This window comes from Borostomias antarcticus, assembly GCF_949987555.1.
Source record: "Borostomias antarcticus genome assembly, chromosome: 1".
NCBI lineage: Eukaryota > Metazoa > Chordata > Actinopteri > Stomiiformes > Stomiidae > Borostomias > Borostomias antarcticus.
This window is the reverse complement of record NC_140234.1, coordinates 2,287,176-2,305,752: the sequence shown is the minus strand read 5'-3', so window position 1 is coordinate 2,305,752 and position 18,577 is coordinate 2,287,176. Positions and strand designations below refer to the sequence as shown.

The window sequence follows — 18,577 nt, the reverse complement described above, 5'->3', positions numbered from 1 at the left end:
CTCCTGTGCTGATGTTGTGGTTGGTGGGGCTGGGCGCTGCCCACCTGTTGCTCTGGCCCGGTTACTGTATGAGGATGGGCAGGTGAAATAGCTGTGGCCTTCACCTAGGCACAGGGTGCAGGTCTTTGTGTTGTCACACTGCTTCCCCTTGTGGCCGACTTGTCCACAGCGCCAGCACTTGACCACGTGACAATCTTTAGCTTGGTGAGAAATTGACTGACAGATGTAGCACCGCTGGGTCTGCCCCGGGTGAGTGATCTTGCCATTGTATGGGCCGAGGGAGATGGAATTTGGCAGGGATGTGAGCCGCCCCTCGCCGTCACGGTTAAGCTTGACTCGGTAGCGCCGCACCCCAAACCACAGCCCAAGGTTGTCCAAAAGTTTCTCCACCGGCCGCAGGATGGTACAGTACCGGCGGAGGTAGTGCTCCACGTCATGGTCAGCGACTCTCGCGGTCCAGAACTTGATAATAATGGACAGGGTGTCAGCTGGGACGGAGGAGTGTGCCTCAAGGTCTTTCCAATCACTGTCTGCTCTATCTGCAAACAAACCCAAGAATTTCCGCAGAGAGCGATCTGTGTGAAAGCTTAGCTCAAAGTCTTTTCTGGAGGGAAGCTCGATAAACGAGAAAACCTTGCGTACCTCAATCCAGGTCGTGCTAAACAAACGGCGACCAACAGAGTCTCGGGTAGGAGGCTCACCCTGCCCAACAAACCGCAGCCTGACCCAGTGCCGGCCGGCCTGGTCGGCCATGGTTTTTGCAGGAGAGCAAATGTGTTTATTTTAGAATGTGTTTGTTTTAATGTTCTTCAAACGCATTTGGCATGAGGGGACCGCAGACACCGCAAGGTGCTGCGGTCAAAACTTTTTTCCACGTTCCTGAAGCTCACAATAGGGAGACGTGTTTGTGTCATACGTCTTTCACACTTCTCAGGATGATGACTCCTTGCTTCTCAGGAACGAAGATTAAATGATAAACTGTCATTCAGCAATTCCACTATAATTAGCCTACTGGTAATACATCTCCGCACTGGCCTGTCAGCCCCCCGAGCTCGGCGGGTTAGCCACGAACTTCACGCCGCAACGAGAGACCCCGTCTCTGGGTGGACAGCTGTTCAACTCGCCTGGGACCAGGTCTCCTGGAGCTATTTCGCCTGGCTGTCCATCGCGTTGTTGTGAACAGAATGAATACCACCTACTAGCAAACACAACATGTTCAGTCACAATTATACTGTTAAAACTAAGATGCCTGGATAAAAAAATATGTTTTCCAACGGATATATTTGACGAAAGTAGATTAATAAGCAAGGCGATTTTCATTGCTAACTCAGAGCGGGAGAGCTACCAACGGGCGTTTGCATTTCACAGCTGTTCGTGGACTACAAAAACGCGTCATTGGCGCCTTGTCAGAGTTTTCAAAGATGGCGTGGTCCTATAGGGCTTCACCTCTTCGAGCAGTCAGTGGCCCTTTCTGAATCCAGTCCCTCCCCACTCGCACTCAGTCACCGAGTGCACTCCGTGTTGTAGTCCTCTCACAGCTGAATGTAGTTCCCTTGATTAGGCAAGGCAAGGCAAGGCAAGTTTATTTATATAGCACATTTCAGCCACAGGGCAATTCAAGGTGCTTTACATGAGACATTAAAAGCATTAAAACAAAAAGCAAGACATTTTAGACATTTAAAACAAAAGGTGTAGGGTATAGGGTATGAAAACCTTAGGGACGCACTCCCCTCACTCCAGCGGAAACAGGAAACAGACACCATAAGTTGCCATGGTTTCGCGTAAACATGTAGCGGTAGCGGCAGCTGTTCACATCTTCCTTCAACTGCTCCAGATGAGGATGCAATCTGCACAAAGGCGTAGACGTTTAAGGCGCCTTTTATCGGTTGTCCACCAGCTACAGGTATGTTTTTAGTTGTCTGCTAATAGTAAACTGCTGCGCTATTTCAATTGACTTATTTTCTTGACATATTTTTGGGGAATAGCCTACCTTTCTCCAGATCCCTAAAGTGGGAATATCCAAAATGACAATATGGCCAAGGCATTTAAAATTATTTAACCTTCATTTTAAGAAATCTTACCTATTAATTAACCCTTTGCCATAATTTGTTAGTATTATTATTATTAGTAGTAGTAGTAGTAGTAGTATTTATATTATTATTGTCGATGAAATAATCCTCTCTCTTCCTAGGACTGTACTCAGGGCAGAGGGCCATACATGCAGCTAAATGCTGCCACGCCCATCATGCGCCTATATGCGGACCCAGAAGCTTGCCTCAAACAGGACTTCAGAATGTCCCCACTATAAACCATCTGCTGCAGAGGATTGGGTTGGGGCCAGGAGATGGAGGTAAGGAAAGAAACAAAGATCACTTTTATTTGGGAGGGACAGTGTGCATTAATAAACATAGCTTACATGATTAACTGTAAATACACTGGAGTTAGCAGGAATGCTAATTTTCATCATTTTCATCATCTTCAGGTGCTTGTGTTCCTGTACAGCTTGGCCCATGGGCTGTCACTGTCAGTTGTGAGTTCGGCCTTTGACATCCCTATGAACACTGTCCACAACATGATGCACAGAATCAGCAAGGAGATCAAGGCCGAACTCTCCACTGTCATCCGTCTGCCATCAGCCCATGAGCTCCCCTCCATCGCTGCAGGTTTCAGTCTGCTTGCTCATAGTGATGCCTTCTCCCATGTGGCTGGTGCCACATTAGGATCCGGTCTCCAGGGGAGCAGCACCAGGCAGACTACTACAACTACAAGCTCTTTCCATCCATCCAGATGCAGGCCATCTGTGACTATAGAGGCAGGTTACTGGATGTCTTTGTGTGCTATCCAGGTTCAGTGCATGATGCCAGGATCTTGCGCAACAGCCCAGTCTTCCACCAGGCCCTGTACCCTCCAGCTGGCTACTACATCCTTGCGGATGGTGCCTATCCCTGCTTGGAAACACCAATGGCCATCCTCACTCCCTACAAGCACCCTCTTCACGGCCGGGTCCAGGTTTGTTTGTATGGATGCACTAGAACATGGTGATGTAGATTAGATTAGTTTGTGATTGTCAGAAAACAACAAAATTATATTTAGCAGCTCTGTTTGACACAGTACATACAATATGCAATAACACATAGAATATAACAGTTATGCAGTGATTACTGTTCTTTTTTAAGGCTGTGGTATAGTTGACAGCCCATGACATGTTTCCACCCATGGGAACAATGAAGTTGATCTTCTATTTTGTATCTTGTATCCAGGAGAGGTACAACTGGCATCACTCCCAGGCTCGTTCTGTCGTCGAACGAGCATTTGGGATGATGAAAGCGCGCTGGCGAGCCACACTGTCCAAGGCCCTGGAGGTCCACCCTGTCCAAGGCCCTGGAGGTCCACACTGTCCAAGGTCCTGGAGGTCCACACTGTCCAAGGCCCTGGAGGTCCACACTGTCCAAGGCCCTGGAGGTCCACACTGTCCAAGGCCCTGGAGGTCCATCCCACCTTTGTCCCAGAGATCATCGTTTGCTGTGCAATGCTCCACAATCTTTGCCTGGAGATGAATGATCACCTGGGTGAGCTGGAGGACCCCCAGCCTGCTGAAGATCCCCAGGATGGTCCCCCCATGGGCGTAGGTGGGCCGGAATATCCTGGGACTCATATTCGGGACAGGATTGCCCAACAGCTGGCTACACCTGTTGAGCTAGTTGAGCAGCTCCTTGAGCATGATTATTTGTAAATGTTTTATTTTTGTTGGAGTTTAATTTCTACCAAAACAATGTTAAGGCCCGATTTTGTTTGTCTTACAAAAAGGCCATTTTATTTTGGGCATTTGACGCTCATTCCATTTTCAGTTATTAAGCACTTTGGGCTGCAATGTTTTGAAAGTTGCTATTAAAACAAGCCCATCAAACTACACAAGCTGGCTGTATGAACCTGTTTGTCCTCTTGTAATTTTCTACAAATAATGTCTGACTTCGTACATTTTGGGGATGAGTTGTATGTAGAAAGAGAACTTACTCAAACATCTATAAATACTAAACCATACATAGTAAACCAGGATTTTGCAGTGGTCTCATATAGGAAGAGCTGTAGTCTCATATAGCAAAAGCTCTTACTCAATCATCAATAGTAAACTAGGATTTAGATTTTGCTGTGGTCTCATCCTTTTCAGAGCAGCGTTCCTTTTCAGAGCGGCGTTCACCTGTGGTCTTAAGTATTAGAGGACAGACCATACCACTAATATGACTACCAGAGATCACACAGAATATGGAGACAAATATGCAAAGGATACAAAGGGATTCTCAAAAAAAAAAAATTCAACTGAAATTGGCCATCTTGGCCTATTCACTACAAACTGAAAATAAGGCTGATGAAATGAATAATGATAAATAATAAATAATGATAAAGAAATGACAGAACTTCACATTTTGTTGACCATTTTCTCAAATAGTGTTAAAACTGTCTGGGTGGTCTGTACCAGCTCCTGGTGTCGCTCTTCCTCCTTTTCGGCTTCCCGCTCCAGGACCTCCATCACCCCATCAGTGGACACCCGTCTCTTTTTGGCAGGTGGGGGGGGCAAGTGAGGACACGGATGTGCCAGGGAGGGCGGGTGGAACAGGTGTGCCAGGGAGGGAGGGTGGAACAGGTGTGCCAGGGAGGGAGGGTGGAACAGGGGTGCCAGGGAGGGAGGGTGGAACAGGTGTGCCAGGGAGGGAGGGTGGAACAGATGAGGAGGATGTGCCCGGGTCTGGGAGGGACGACGGCTCTGGACTTGCCTTTGACATGCATGAGGCAATGAGGACAGGTGGAGTCAAAGACGGTTTTGACCCCACTGCCTCATGCATGTCGTCATAGAAGCTCCAGGTGGCTGGTGTTTCCTCCCCCTGGTCGGTCCCAGAGCCGGTGGGTGGCAATATCAGCTCCTAAAACAAAAAGAGGCATGAGATGTCTGCAGCATCTAGAAGGCTATATGCATGTTATGTCTAATAATAATAATAATAATAAAAAACAACACTCTGTATGCAGACACAGGTCCATATGAAAAAGTAAATTACCTTGTACTCCTTATTTAGGTTTTCACATTTTTTGGAGGCCTGCTTTGAGGTTGCCTGGCCCTCCAGGTCCATTTGTTTGATGATGAAGCTGTTGAGAAATGTCAGGGAAGATATAGTTAGAAGATATAGTTAAAATGCTTTGCTCAGAATAATCTCACAATATACATGAGTACTGTGTGGCCCCTGCAATCACACCACATCAGGCCTACACATCATTTGTCAAGACCTAGTAATGGGATACAATCACCTAATTACATTTCAGTGAGGTGTTTTTTTTAAGCAATTAATCTTTAAAGAATCGTAAGCATTCCGGTGTTGTGGTTGTAGGCCTAATCAGTGAAATGTGTAAAGGGGACAAGTGAAACTTTGCATAATGTTAGGAAGGAACAAGTCTCTTGGCCTATCTCGCTGAAATGTTGCTTGTTGGTTGAGTGTCTTCATTACGTGTAAAAAGATGAGCGTTTTGTGGTGGGTGCCAGGTTCACGGACTTAGCCTATGGAAATAAATAATACTTACTCCCAAGCTTCTTTGGTACCGTTTCTTTTTTTTTTAAACAGCTTCTCGTGTTGTGTTCTGAGTTGTATTAACTGTCTGGTCTGCGCAACAGTCCCTGTAAATATCCACCACTTCAATCAAATGAACACAATCTACCGTTTTGTAGGCTATTAGATTAAAAGTACAATGCAAATGTTGTATGATTGATGAGGAACTTACATTTGTATGGCGTGTCTTCCATTTCGGAGCCTTAACAGTGCTGCACATGCCAATCGAGCCTGCATCGGTGCAGACTCGCTACCGAGGGTGTTATAAGCCACTTCCACTCGGCGCAAATTGGTTTCAGATGGCACTTAATATGGCGCGGCCTCCGCGTGAACGCGCAAACCGAGGGGGAGTGCATAGGGCGAGGGACGAGGAGCTGGATTCGAAAAGGGCCAGTGAATGGAGTGACCCTATCCAGTTCTATTAATACATCCATGCGCCTTATTCACCTGGCAGCCATATTGGTCAGTCTGACGTAATGAGGGGTGCGGATGCGGAAGTGCCCGTTGACTTCAATGTTAAAAGTTTGCTGTAAAAACACCACTTCAAGAACCAAAATAGTCTAAATAACATGCTGAATACACTATCGGGGTTACAAACTCATCATTACCAGACTCCGATTGTTTTTCACTGCCGTTGTTTTCGCGTTTGGAAATACATGGGAGTGAATGCAGCTGACGGCTAACTATGGCTCATTCACCTCCATGTATTTCCAAACGCGAAAACATCGGCAGTGAAAAACAATCAGAGTCTGGTAATGATGAGTTCGTAACCCCGATAGTGTATTCAGCCTGTTATTTTGACTATTTCGGTTCTTGAAATTGTGTTTTTACAGCGAACTTTTAACATTGAAGTCAACGGGCACTTCCGCATCCGCACCCCAGACTGACCAAAATGGCTGCCAGGTGAATAAGGCGAATAGGGCTTCACTTTAGATTTCGAATCCTGGGGATCTGGGTCTTAAGGTTGCAGATATAGCATGAGTGGAATACGTTTGCAATTACTGTATGACTACATGTAGAGGACAAGGCACCTAAAACGGGACTGTGGGGACGTCTTGTCATCCTAAAAATACTGTTATACAACGGTTAGTCCTGGTTCTTGATTCTGATTGGCTGGAAGCCGTGTTAAAATACTTTGTAACACACACCTGGGACCGCATATCGTTCCATTTTCAGTATTAATGCGCCTCCCATTTGATCCAATGTGTTGTAGTTGTTGTTGTTGCTTGGCAACCCTTTTGTTAGGGGAACTGTTTTGCTCGGGGAATTGAGGGAATGATGCTTAATTTTGAATAAATGTTAATATTTTACATTGCTGTGTGTCTATTTTACACTAATAGATGTAGTAACCGTTGTAAAAAAGCAATAAACCACTCGAGGCCGTGTGTTATAGTGATTTTATAACAGCTAGGGGGGTTTTACTCCGCTTCACGTCGTGCCTAACAACGCCCCCTAGCTGTTATAAAATCACTAGAACACACGGCCTCTCGTGGTTTATTGCTTAAAAATAGGCCTACTTGCCTTTGCAGTTCCACACCTGATGTAGCCGTCTAGCCGACGACGGCCGGTGTCCTGAACGTGCCCAGACTCTAAACCACGCCCACCGACTTCTCTGCCTTGATCCCTTTGCTAACTTGGTATTTGAAAGATGAAAAATAGCCAGTGATATTGCGTCCTTCACTCAAACAATGAGAATCCAAACATACGTATTCTCCTTATGCGACTACGAATTGAATATATATATATATGACAAATATACTTTGTACACGGACCGTACACGGACCTTTATTGTACAAGTTCTCACATCGAGTCTGCAGTTGTATATATCAAGATACAAGTGCACATCTATTGTACAAGTTCTCAAATCGAACTTACAACCTCTCGAGTTTTTGACCCAAATCTACCTTCATAAATGTCCTTTCTAAACAACAAGTGTAATATGAAGTAATTTCTTTGAAATTAATCTGTTACGGCTCGCATGCCCTCGCCTCCACAACCGCCTCCCTCTCTCCCCTCTGGGCCCGCTGCGCGCTCGGGGCGTCCTACGCGCTCTACCGCACGTCGCATCGGCCCGGGCATACAACGCTCTGACTCTCCGGAGTTTCCCCCCACTGCCGGGCGTTCCCCGTCTCCGGCCAGCTCCGCGGACTCGGCAGTCTCCTCCCTCTCCGGTGACGAAGAGTCGGATCCCGACATGCCCAGCACATCGGCCCGTGCGCAAAGACAAGAACGGCGCGCTCGTCTCCGACGATGACGGGGGCGCGGCTCTACTCACCGGTTTCCAATTATCATCACCACACCTGTCCCTCGTTCTGCAATCACCTTCAACCTCTACAAGAACCTGGTCTACACTCCACTCATCGCCAGATCTTACCATAACCCACATGTGGTAAAGTATAGCCTAGCCTACAATCTCCTTACCCGTATTTTGTAGTGTTTTTTCCCGTTCCCCGTTTGTGATTACTATCACTCACCCTACCTCTCCTCCTCGTCTCTCCAGTTCCTGCCTGACCCACGCCTGTACGACAACCCTGCTCCTGCCTGACCCACGCCTGTACGACAACCACGCTCCTGCCTGACCATCGCCTGTACGACAACCCCGCTCCTGCCTGACCATCGCCTGTACGACTACCACGCTCCTGCCTGACCATCGGCTGTACGACTACCACGTCCCCCTTTGTGTTATCTCATTAAATCGCCCCTCCGGGCTTTACCGTCCCTTGCCTCCTCCTTTCCTGTTGCGCCTGGGTCCCTAACCAAACCCTCACAGTAAGATCTGGCCAGTTTGGACCCAGCCAACATGGAGGAGAGACCTGCACCTCCCGGACTACTCCAAGCCCTGCCACAGACCCAAGCTGTGCAATTACAGCAGGTATCCGCCCAACAGCAAGCCCAGGACGAGCGACTGAGGGGCCTCGCTACTCTGGTCTGCACCCTGTCCGACCAGGTCACCGCGCTCAGTGCCCGCCTGGCTCCGTTCCTGAACCCCACCGCTCCACCAAACCGGGAGCCCCATCTCGCCTCCCCGGCCCCCTACGACGGGACGTTCACCCTCTGCCGGGAGTTCCTCATGCAGTGTGAGTACGTGTTTGACCTCCAGCCAAGTATGTACTCCACTGCGTCGGCTCGGATAGCCTACATCGCCAACCTAACCACGGGACGGGCTCGCCGTTGGGTCATGGCGGGTCGCGAGGGCGCAGCTGCCTACATGCAGGACTACACTGCCTTCGTGGCTGAATTCAGGACCGTGTTTGACCACGACGTCCACGGACAGGACGCGGACGCTGCTCTCTCCGCCCTCACCCAGGGTCCCAGTTCCGTAGCGGACTACGCCACGGAGTTCCGCATCCTCGCTGCCCGTTGCCCCTGGAACGAGTCTGCCCTGTACAGCGCTTTCCGACGGGGCCTAGGGGAGGCCATGAAGGACAGCCTGGCTGGAAGAGACAGACCAGCGACCCTGAACCAACTCGTCTCCCTCTCCATAGCCATTGACGAGCGCCACCGGGAACGCAGGCGCGAGCGGGCGCACCAACACCACAGCGCACCCAGACCGTCTCCACCTCCCTCTACCGGCCTCTCTCGGCCTGCCCCGGCCTCCCTCGCCCCCCCAAACACCGCTGGAGAGGAACCCATGCAACTGGGTTGGACCCGACTGACCCCTGCAGAGCGTGAGCACCGGAAACAGAACGGACTGTGCATATACTGCGCTAGCCCAGCGCACGCCGTCGACTCCTGTCCCTCTGCACCTCCCAGGGTGGCAAAAAGAGTAGGCTCACTCGCCAGGGGGTACCGAGTAAGCCGGCTCATCCATCCCCAATCCCGGACCCGTGCCGCCAGGTTCACTGTCACCCTCGCCTGGCAGGGGCACACGCTCTCCGTCCCTGCCCTCATCGACTCCGGTGCCGAGGAGAGCTTCGTGGACGTCCAGTTCGCCCACAAAGCGGCGCTCCCTCTCTCCCCTCTGGAGAGGCCCCTCTCGGCTTTCGCCCTGGATGGCCATCCCATGGGCCCCATCACGCACCGGACCCTGCCCCTCACCCTCACAGTCTCGGGAAACCACGTGGAGGACGTCCGCCCCTTCGTCATCCACTCTCCCGACGCTCCATTCATCTTAGGGAGGCCCTGGCTGGAACTCCACACCCCTCATGTCTGCTGGAGCTCGGGGCACATCCTCGGCTGGAGCACCACCTGCCACGCCCGCTGCCTCCGAGCTGCTCAGACCTCCACTCGGGTTGACCGGTCCCGTCCCGCTCCTCCGGACCTCTCCACGGTCCCTTCGATGTACCACGACCTCGGAGAGGCCTTCAGTAAGGAGCGCGCCCGCACACTCCCCCCTCATCGACCCTACGACTGCGCCATCGAGCTCCACCCTGGCGCCCCTCTCCCAGCCAGTCGTCTCTACAACCTCTCCCTCCCGGAGAGAGCAGCCATGGACACCTACATCTCCGAGTGCTTGGCCGAGGGTCTCATCCGACCATCTCGATCCCAGGTGGCAGCGGGGTTCTTCTTCGTTAAGAAGAAGGGAGGAGATCTGAGGCCGTGCATCGACTACAGGCTGCTCAACAACATCACGGTCAAGAACAAATATCCACTCCCCCTCATGAGCTCCAACTTCGAACCCCTCATCGGTGCCACCATCTTCACCAAGTTGGACCTCAGGAACGCTTATCACCTGGTGCGTATCCGTGAGGGGGACGAATGGAAGACCGCCTTCAAGACCTCCCGTGGACACTACGAGTACCTCGTCATGCCCTTCGGCCTCACCAACGCCCCCGCCGTCTTCCAGGCGCTTATGAATGACGTGCTCAGGGACATGCTGGACGTTTTTGTGGGCCTCTACCTGGACGACATCCTGGTATTCTCCAGGAGCGCTGAGGAGCACGTCCAACACGTCCGCATGGTCATCCAGCGTCTCCGGGAGAACCGCCTGTATATTAAGGCGGAGAAGTGCACCTTTCACTCCTCATCAGTGGAGTTCCTGGGGCTCATTGTGGAGGGAGGCCTGACGCGACCCGACCCCCGCAAGATCAAGACCGTGGTCGAATGGCCTCCACCCACGACCCGGAGGCAACTTCAGAGCTTCCTTGGCTTCGCTAACTTTTACCGCCGTTTCATACGGGACTACAGCCGGGTAGCAGCTCCCCTCACCCACCTCACCTCATCCCTGCGTCCGTTCGTCTGGACACCGGCTGCCAGCGCTGCCTTCTCCGCGCTCAAGGAGTGCTTCACCACCGCCCCGGTCCTTCTCCATCCTGACCCCTCCAGGCAGTTCGTGGTCGAGGTGGACGCATCGGACACAGGCATCGGTGCTGTTCTGTCCCAGCGGTCAGTGGAGGACCAGAAGTTGCACCCCTGTGCCTTCCTCTCCCGCCGGTTCACCCCAGCTGAGGTGAATTACGACATCGGGAACAGGGAGTTGTTGGCGGTGGTGGGGGCCTTGGAGGAGTGGCGCCACTGGCTTGAGGGCGCCGAACACACCACCCTCGTCTGGTCAGACCACAAGAACCTGACCTTCATCCGGGCGGCCAAGCGCCTCAACTCCCGCCAGGCGCGGTGGTCCCAGTTCCTCGGGAGGTTTGATTTTACCCTCACCTTCCGGCCCGGCTCCCGCAACGCCAAGGCCGACGCGCTGTCCCGCCTCCACGCGCCCGAGGCGCCCCCCGCGGAGCCTGAGACCATCCTGCCGGTCTCGCGTGTCATAGGGGTGGTCACCATGAACATCGAGGCAGTGGTGAGGCAGGCCCAACGCGCCCAACCCAGTCCGGCCAACGTTCCTCCTCGCCGGCTCTTCGTGCCTGACTCGGTCCGGTCCCGGGTGCTCCAGTGGGGCCATGCCAGCCGGTTTGCGTGCCATCCCGGGGTTCACCGCACCCTCTCCTTCCTGAGCCGACGGTTCTGGTGGCCCTCCATGAGGTCCGACGTCCGGGAGTTTGTGGTCGCCTGTCCCGTCTGCTCCCGCAGCAAGGCGTCCCACCAGCCCCCGGCTGGCCTCCTGCGTCCTCTCCCGGTCCCCAGCCGTCCCTGGTCCCACATCGCCCTGGACTTCATCACCGGTCTTCCCCCCTCCAGGGGCAACACGGTCATCCTCACCGTGGTGGACCGGTTCTCCAAGGCGGTCCATCTGGTGGCGCTCCCCAAGCTCCCGTCCTCTGCGGAGACAGCTGAGCTCCTCGTCCAGCATGTCTACCGGCTCCACGGTCTCCCCGGAGACATTGTCTCGGACCGTGGGCCTCAATTCACCTCCCAGGTCTGGAGGGCCTTCTGCAAGGAGATCGGCGCCACCATCAGCCTCTCCTCTGGCTACCACCCGCAGACCAACGGCCAGGCCGAACGGGCCAACCAGAGCCTGGAGTCCGCTCTCCGCTGTGTGTCGGCTCTCCACCCCACCTCCTGGAGCAAGGACCTACCCTGGGTCGAATACTCCCTCAATGCCCTGACCAGCGCTGCCACTGGCAGGTCTCCGTTCGAGTCATCCCTCGGGTACCAGCCCCCGCTGTTCTCTCTCCAGGAGTCGGAGGCCTCCGTCCCCTCCGTCCAGGCCCACCTCAGCCGCTGTCGCCGTGTCTGGAGGGAGGTCCGCAGGGCCCTGCTCCGCTCCAACGAGCGCTCCTGCCGCGGGGCCAACCGCCGCCGCACTCCTGCTCCGGCGTATCGGCCCGGTCAACGTGTCTACCTCTCCACCGCTGATCTTCCGCTCCAGGTCCCCTCCAGGAAGCTGGCTCCGCGCTTCGTTAGGCCCTTCGAGATCGACCGTGTCCTGAACCCAGCTGCGGTACGCCTTAAGCTCCCTGCTTCCATGCGGGTACACCCTGTGTTCCACGTGTCCAAGGTCAAGCCTGTCTCCTCGAGTCCCCTCATGCCTTCTGCCCCGGCTCCTCCGCCTCCCCAGATGGTCGACGGGCATCCCCAGTGGACGGTTCGGCGGCTGCTGAAGGTGCGCCGCCGGGGTCGGGGTTTCCAATACCTGGCGGATTGGGAGGGGTACGGCCCCGAGGAGTGCAGCTGGATCTCCAGGCAGCTCATTATGGACCCGTCTCTCCTCCGGGACTTCTACCGGGCCCATCCTGACGCCCCCGGTCGGTCGCCAGGTGGCTCCCCTCGGGGGGGGGGTCCTGTTACGGCTCGCATGCCCTCGCCTCCACAACCGCCTCCCTCTCTCCCCTCTGGGCCCGCTGCGCGCTCGGGGCGTCCTACGCGCTCTACCGCACGTCGCATCGGCCCGGGCATACAACGCTCTGACTCTCCGGAGTTTCCCCCCACTGCCGGGCGTTCCCCGTCTCCGGCCAGCTCCGCGGACTCGGCAGTCTCCTCCCTCTCCGGTGACGAAGAGTCGGATCCCGACATGCCCAGCACATCGGCCCGTGCGCAAAGACAAGAACGGCGCGCTCGTCTCCGACGATGACGCGGGCGCGGCTCTACTCACCGGTTTCCATTTATCATCACCACACCTGTCCCTCGTTCTGCAATCACCTTCAACCTCTACAAGAACCTGGTCTACACTCCACTCATCGCCAGATCTTACCATAACCCACATTTGGTAAAGTATAGCCTAGCCTACAATCTCCTTACCCGTATTTTGTAGTGTTTTTTCCCGTTCCCCGTTTGTGATTACTATCACTCACCCTACCTCTCCTCCTCGTCTCTCCAGTTCCTGCCTGACCCACGCCTGTACGACAACCCTGCTCCTGCCTGACCCACGCCTGTACGACAACCACGCTCCTGCCTGACCATCGCCTGTACGACAACCCCGCTCCTGCCTGACCATCGCCTGTACGACTACCACGCTCCTGCCTGACCATCGGCTGTACGACTACCACGTCCCCCTTTGTGTTATCTCATTAAATCGCCCCTCCGGGCTTTACCGTCCCTTGCCTCCTCCTTTCCTGTTGCGCCTGGGTCCCTAACCAAACCCTCACATAATCAAAGTGTTGATTGTGACTCATGATTGTTGCTACTGTACATGTGATGTAAAAGACAATAAAACATTATTTTTATTTCCATTCGGTCCTGTTATTAAGACAAGTAAAACTGTCCGGAGCTCTTGAAGAAAGGAAGGCAAGCTGTTTCTTTAAATCCTGCTCTGTTCTAGCTCATTCTGTGTCGTTGTGGTTTGTGTTACTTCAATGTCTCATGTTCATTATGATTTATCTTGTTACTTCTTAACCTTTATAACACTGGAACTTTTGATGAAACACAGTTTCTTCTTACGGATGCTTCTTAGGAGTTATGCAGGCCAGAGATTTCAAAGATGCATAAAACTCAAATCAATCTTATCACCCAAATTAATCAATCAAATAGACCAGCATTTACGTTGTTTGTCAGAGGCAGACATGTAAGTAAGCATATAGACACACCTTATCATTTCCAGCGTTATCTATATTGAATTGACCCAAACTACAATGAGTTAATCATTGGCACTGATGCCACCCTCTGCTTGAAGAAGCAGCCATTGTGGACATGAAGGCCTCCGAGTTTGTCTTTGTCGCCCTCTACTGGCAGTAAGAGTACTCTCACTTACCTGGAGGAGACTAGCTGTCCAGCTTGAAGCTTTTGCTGCTACGACCTGTCAATGTTGACCCGTCGATACGCCCTCAGAACACCAGCTTGGGCGGCGAAGTGGCTCAGACTCTATTATGTAGCATGTGGAGCGCAGCGATTCAACGTAATATCTGAGTCTGGAGAGAGAATACCTCTCCCTCTACGCTGTCACTGGGCAGAGGTGAAGATACAGACTCAAGCACACATAAAAGCCCCAATCACATTGGCTACACACACTCCAAACATATAACATTAGCATATCAAATAAGACTTCTCTCAAATGAAAGTATTGGATTCCAGGTTTATTCAACTCAGTAATATTGCATCAATCATCACATGATTATATTGCAGTACAGTATACCTTAAAAATGCTACATGTAATAGCTGGAATGACATGTACTGTAGGATTATTTCCATGTCTTCATCAATAACAGAGTTTCAGATTCATGCCCTCGCTAACACCATTCTTTTTTTTTTCAGATATTATTTTAAAGGCATTTCTGCTATATACCCACGCCGCTGCAGAAAGGAATAATCTTCTAAAGGTCGGTTATGATTAGAGGCTGACAGGACTGATGATCAGAGGGGCGGAGTTTCTATCGCCATCATTTAGACAAGGGCTGAAGTATGGGTAGAGCTTCTCAGTGAAGGTGCAGCCAGTGAAAGAGTAGATATGAGACCTGGCCTCCACGTCGTAAAAGGAGACCCGACCCTCCTCATAATCCACCAACACCCCCACCTTCTGGGGCTTCACTCTCAGGGAGAGGGCCACGACAGTGTCATCCATGACTCCGTACTCGTCTCCATTCCTCAGCCTTACAGTCCAGTATCCATCCTCAGGGCTCAGAGTGATCCCCCCCTTCCTGTTGATGGACTCCCTGACCACTCCTAGATCCCAGGCAGTCTTGTCCTTCACCTGCACCTCATAGTAGAACCTCCCAGAGGAGAAGCTCTGCTTTCCCAGGATGCTGCAACAATAACTAAACCTCTTTGGGTTGTCAAGGAGATACATCTTTATATGTCCATGACTGACTGTCTTCCCGTCCTCAGACAGGATGAGATACTGGTTAGCTGTGGCAGGGTCCAGAGTCACATCCACTGCATACTGCTGAATCCTCCTCAGTTCAGCTTCACACAGCTTGTTCACTTCACCCACGATTGAGTCCTCCAGCCGGGACAAAGCTCTCCTCGCCGTCCCTGCCATCAGACCACCGCGGAGACCGATCTCGGACTCCTTGGCGGGCGGAGGGGTGCTCAGGGTTCGGGGGCTCTGGAGGAGGTGGAGGTGGTCGTCGGTGTGTGAGAGCGTCTCCAGCTCGGCGCTCGTCCTCTTCAGCTCAGCCATCTCCATCTCCAGCTCTTCAATGAGACCTTCAGCCTGTTTCTCTGCTGCTTTCTGCTTCTCCTCAACCACCTCAATGAGCTCAGCCTGGCTTCTCTCAATAGAGCGCGCAAGAGCAGCGAAGGCCTCCACACCGTCTGATATCTCTCTGTCTGCGTCTCTCCTGCTGGTCTCTACTGAGAGTTTGATCTCCTGAACCTTCCTAGATCTGGTTTCCACCATCAGATTAAGCTCAGCCACCATCTTTGCCAGCTTAGCCTTCCTCGGTCCAAACTCCTCTTCTAAAAGGACAGCATCGTGAGTCTTATGGTCTGCGTCGACGCACTTGAAGCAAACACACGCCTGGTCAGTCCTACAGAACAGCTCCAGGGGTCTCTGGTGCTCCTTACACAGCCTGTCCTCCAGGTTCTCCACAGGGTCGATCAGCTTGTGCTTCTTTAAAGCTGCTATTCTCTGATGAGGCTCCAGGTGAGTCTCACAGTAGGAGGCCAGACACGCCAGGCAGGACTTCAGGGCCTTGAGCTTCCTCCCAGGGCAGACGTCACAAGGCACTTCGGGGACAGTAGGGCGTAGGTCTGGGCTGACCGAAACTTTAACTGCCACCGACTTCCTGATCTGAGCAGCCAGCTCAGAGATGAACGTGTTGACAAAGAGATCTGGTCTCTTATCAAAAGTCTTTTTGCACAGTGGACACTGGCACAGGTCACTGCAGTCCCAGTACTTGGTGATACAGGCCTTGCAGAAGTTGTGACCACACTGAGTGGTGACCGGGTCAGTGAACACATCCAGACAGATGGAACACAGGAACTGCTCTTCAGACAGGAGACTGCTGCAGGAAGCCATATCTACACAGAGATAAAAAAAGATCAGAGATTCTGAAATAAAATAATTTTAAATCAGTTAGCTTCTCTAGTTTTAGAGTAGTCCACAACACCTTGCGGCCTATTCAACAATATGTTACAGATCATTTTCCTTTCACTAACTAAGGAATCAGCCTACAATCAGACAACAGGAAAACACTAATAAAAATGAGTTTCAACTTGACTTTTCAGTGTGAATCTCTCTGCTCACCTTTTTGTTTCTGTGTTGCGGTGCTGTCTTTATTCTCTATGAAATGTCCACAGATGATCAAGACATGAGACGAAGTAGAACCCTTTCAGAGAACTCAGTAGCCAGTCTAGTTTCGTTTCAGGGAAATGAGGATTAGAAGCTCCTCCTCTCTCTCTGTCCTCTTCCCTCAACAAGCTTAACTCTTTCATGGATGAATTCTTTACTTTACTTTATTGAGTTTATTTGCGCAGGGACAGTGCATACCATTCCACAGTGATAGACATGAAGCATGAATAAAACTGTAAATATGCATTAACAGGGTTGCTAATTTTCAGATGTGCAAATGAAAACCAGTGTTAACTTAACTAGTTTTAAGACCTTACCCCGATTTTGGAAATCAGATAAAGGCGCACAAGACCATTTCAATAATCGCATTATTATGGGGTTATGATCGGCGTATAGTGTGCATGTGAACATCACTGTCAAACCTGCCGCACAAGATAGTATGTCCGGATATGATTGGCAATGAGTGCTCTTTACTCATGGCGACTATGTCAATTTTGTATGGATCCACAAGTCGATCAAGCTTATTTTTTCTTTGTATCGTGCTGAAGCCATATAGCCTACTGCGCTCAGTAGGATTTTGTTATGGGATTATTGACCGTCAAAATGATAGTTTGGTAGAGGGAGAGGTCCTGAAAGCATGTATGAGAGACTAATGAACACCGTATAATTATCATTGCTTGTCAAGAATGAGAAAAATAAACTGTACACAATGTTTGTACAGTAATACTTTGTGAGGAAATTATTCAAAATCCATCCTGTGAAGTGTTATGGATAATTCACATTATATTGACTACATGAGCATTACATATTCTTAGCCAGAGAGAGACTGAGAGCAAGAGAAGAGAGACTGAGAGCAAGAGAAAAGAGAGAGAGAGAGAGAGAGAGAGAGAGAGAGAGTCAGAATTGACGTCAAGTGCATGAGTGGGTGAGAAATAGGCTAGTTCTGCGTCTAGCCTACCTAATTTCCGAAATACATACATTTATTTATTCTACATTATATCTTAATTATATAAATTAATGTCCCAATGTGCGATTAGCAATATCAGTGTAAGAAAAAGAAGCAGCGACGATATAAATATCTAGTGCAGAAACCGTTTCACCGTTTCACCGTAATACTACTAATGGGTACGCACCCCGTTCTTGTTTTGAATTTAGAAAAAAAAAGTGCGGCTCACTTGACTGCAGTCTACATTAGCTGGTGCCCCGTCTTCAAATGTACTTCCGGGGTTTACGAGTAGCCTACCAGTTGAATGCGTTCCAGAAACAAAACGCAAAACCCCCACGTTCACCAAATCTTTACTAACAAATATATTTACAATACTGTTATTTTGCGCATTTGACTTAACAGACACCACGTCTTGACCCGACGTCAGTTACCGAGATAGATAGGCTACTGTAGGCCTAGATATAGGTGTTCCTAATAATTAAATTACATCCAGATAGATAGGCTACTGTAGGCCTAGATATAGGTGTTCGTAATAATTAAATTACATCCAGATAGATAGGCTACTGAAGGCCTAGATATAGGTGTTCGTAATAATTAAATTACATCCAGATAGATAGGCTACTGTAGGCCTAGATATAGGTGTTCCTAATAATTAAATTACATCCAGATAGATTGGCTACTGTAGGCCTAGATATAGGTGTTCGTAATAATTAAATTACATCCAGATAGATAGGCTACTGTAGGCCTAGATATAGGTGTTCGTAATAATTAAATTACATCCAGATAGATTGGCTACTGTAGGCCTAGATATAGGTGTTCCTAATAATTAAATTACATCCAGATAGATAGGCTACTGTAGGCCTAGATATAGGTGTTCGTAATAATTAAATTACATCCAGATAGATAGGCTACTGTAGGCCTAGATATAGGTGTTCCTAATAATTAAATTACATCCAGATAGATAGGCTACTGTAGGCCTAGATATAGGTGTTCGTAATAATTAAATTACATCCAGATAGATAGGCTACTGTAGGCCTAGAT

At 50.8% G+C, this 18,577-nt stretch overlaps 1 protein-coding gene across 1 annotated transcript; it reads right to left on the bottom strand.

Annotated features, from left to right (window-relative positions):
• Positions 1-14,688: 14,688 nt before the first annotated feature.
• On the bottom strand, positions 14,689-16,320 carry LOC311312765 (E3 ubiquitin-protein ligase TRIM39-like; the record flags this gene model as incomplete). Its single annotated transcript, XM_084442765.1, has 1 exon — positions 14,689-16,320. Exon 1 carries the CDS (start codon positions 16,315-16,317, stop codon positions 14,689-14,691), a length of 1,629 nt encoding a protein of 542 aa, XP_084298891.1. The 5' UTR covers positions 16,318-16,320.
• Between the last annotated feature and the right edge of the window lie 2,257 nt (positions 16,321-18,577).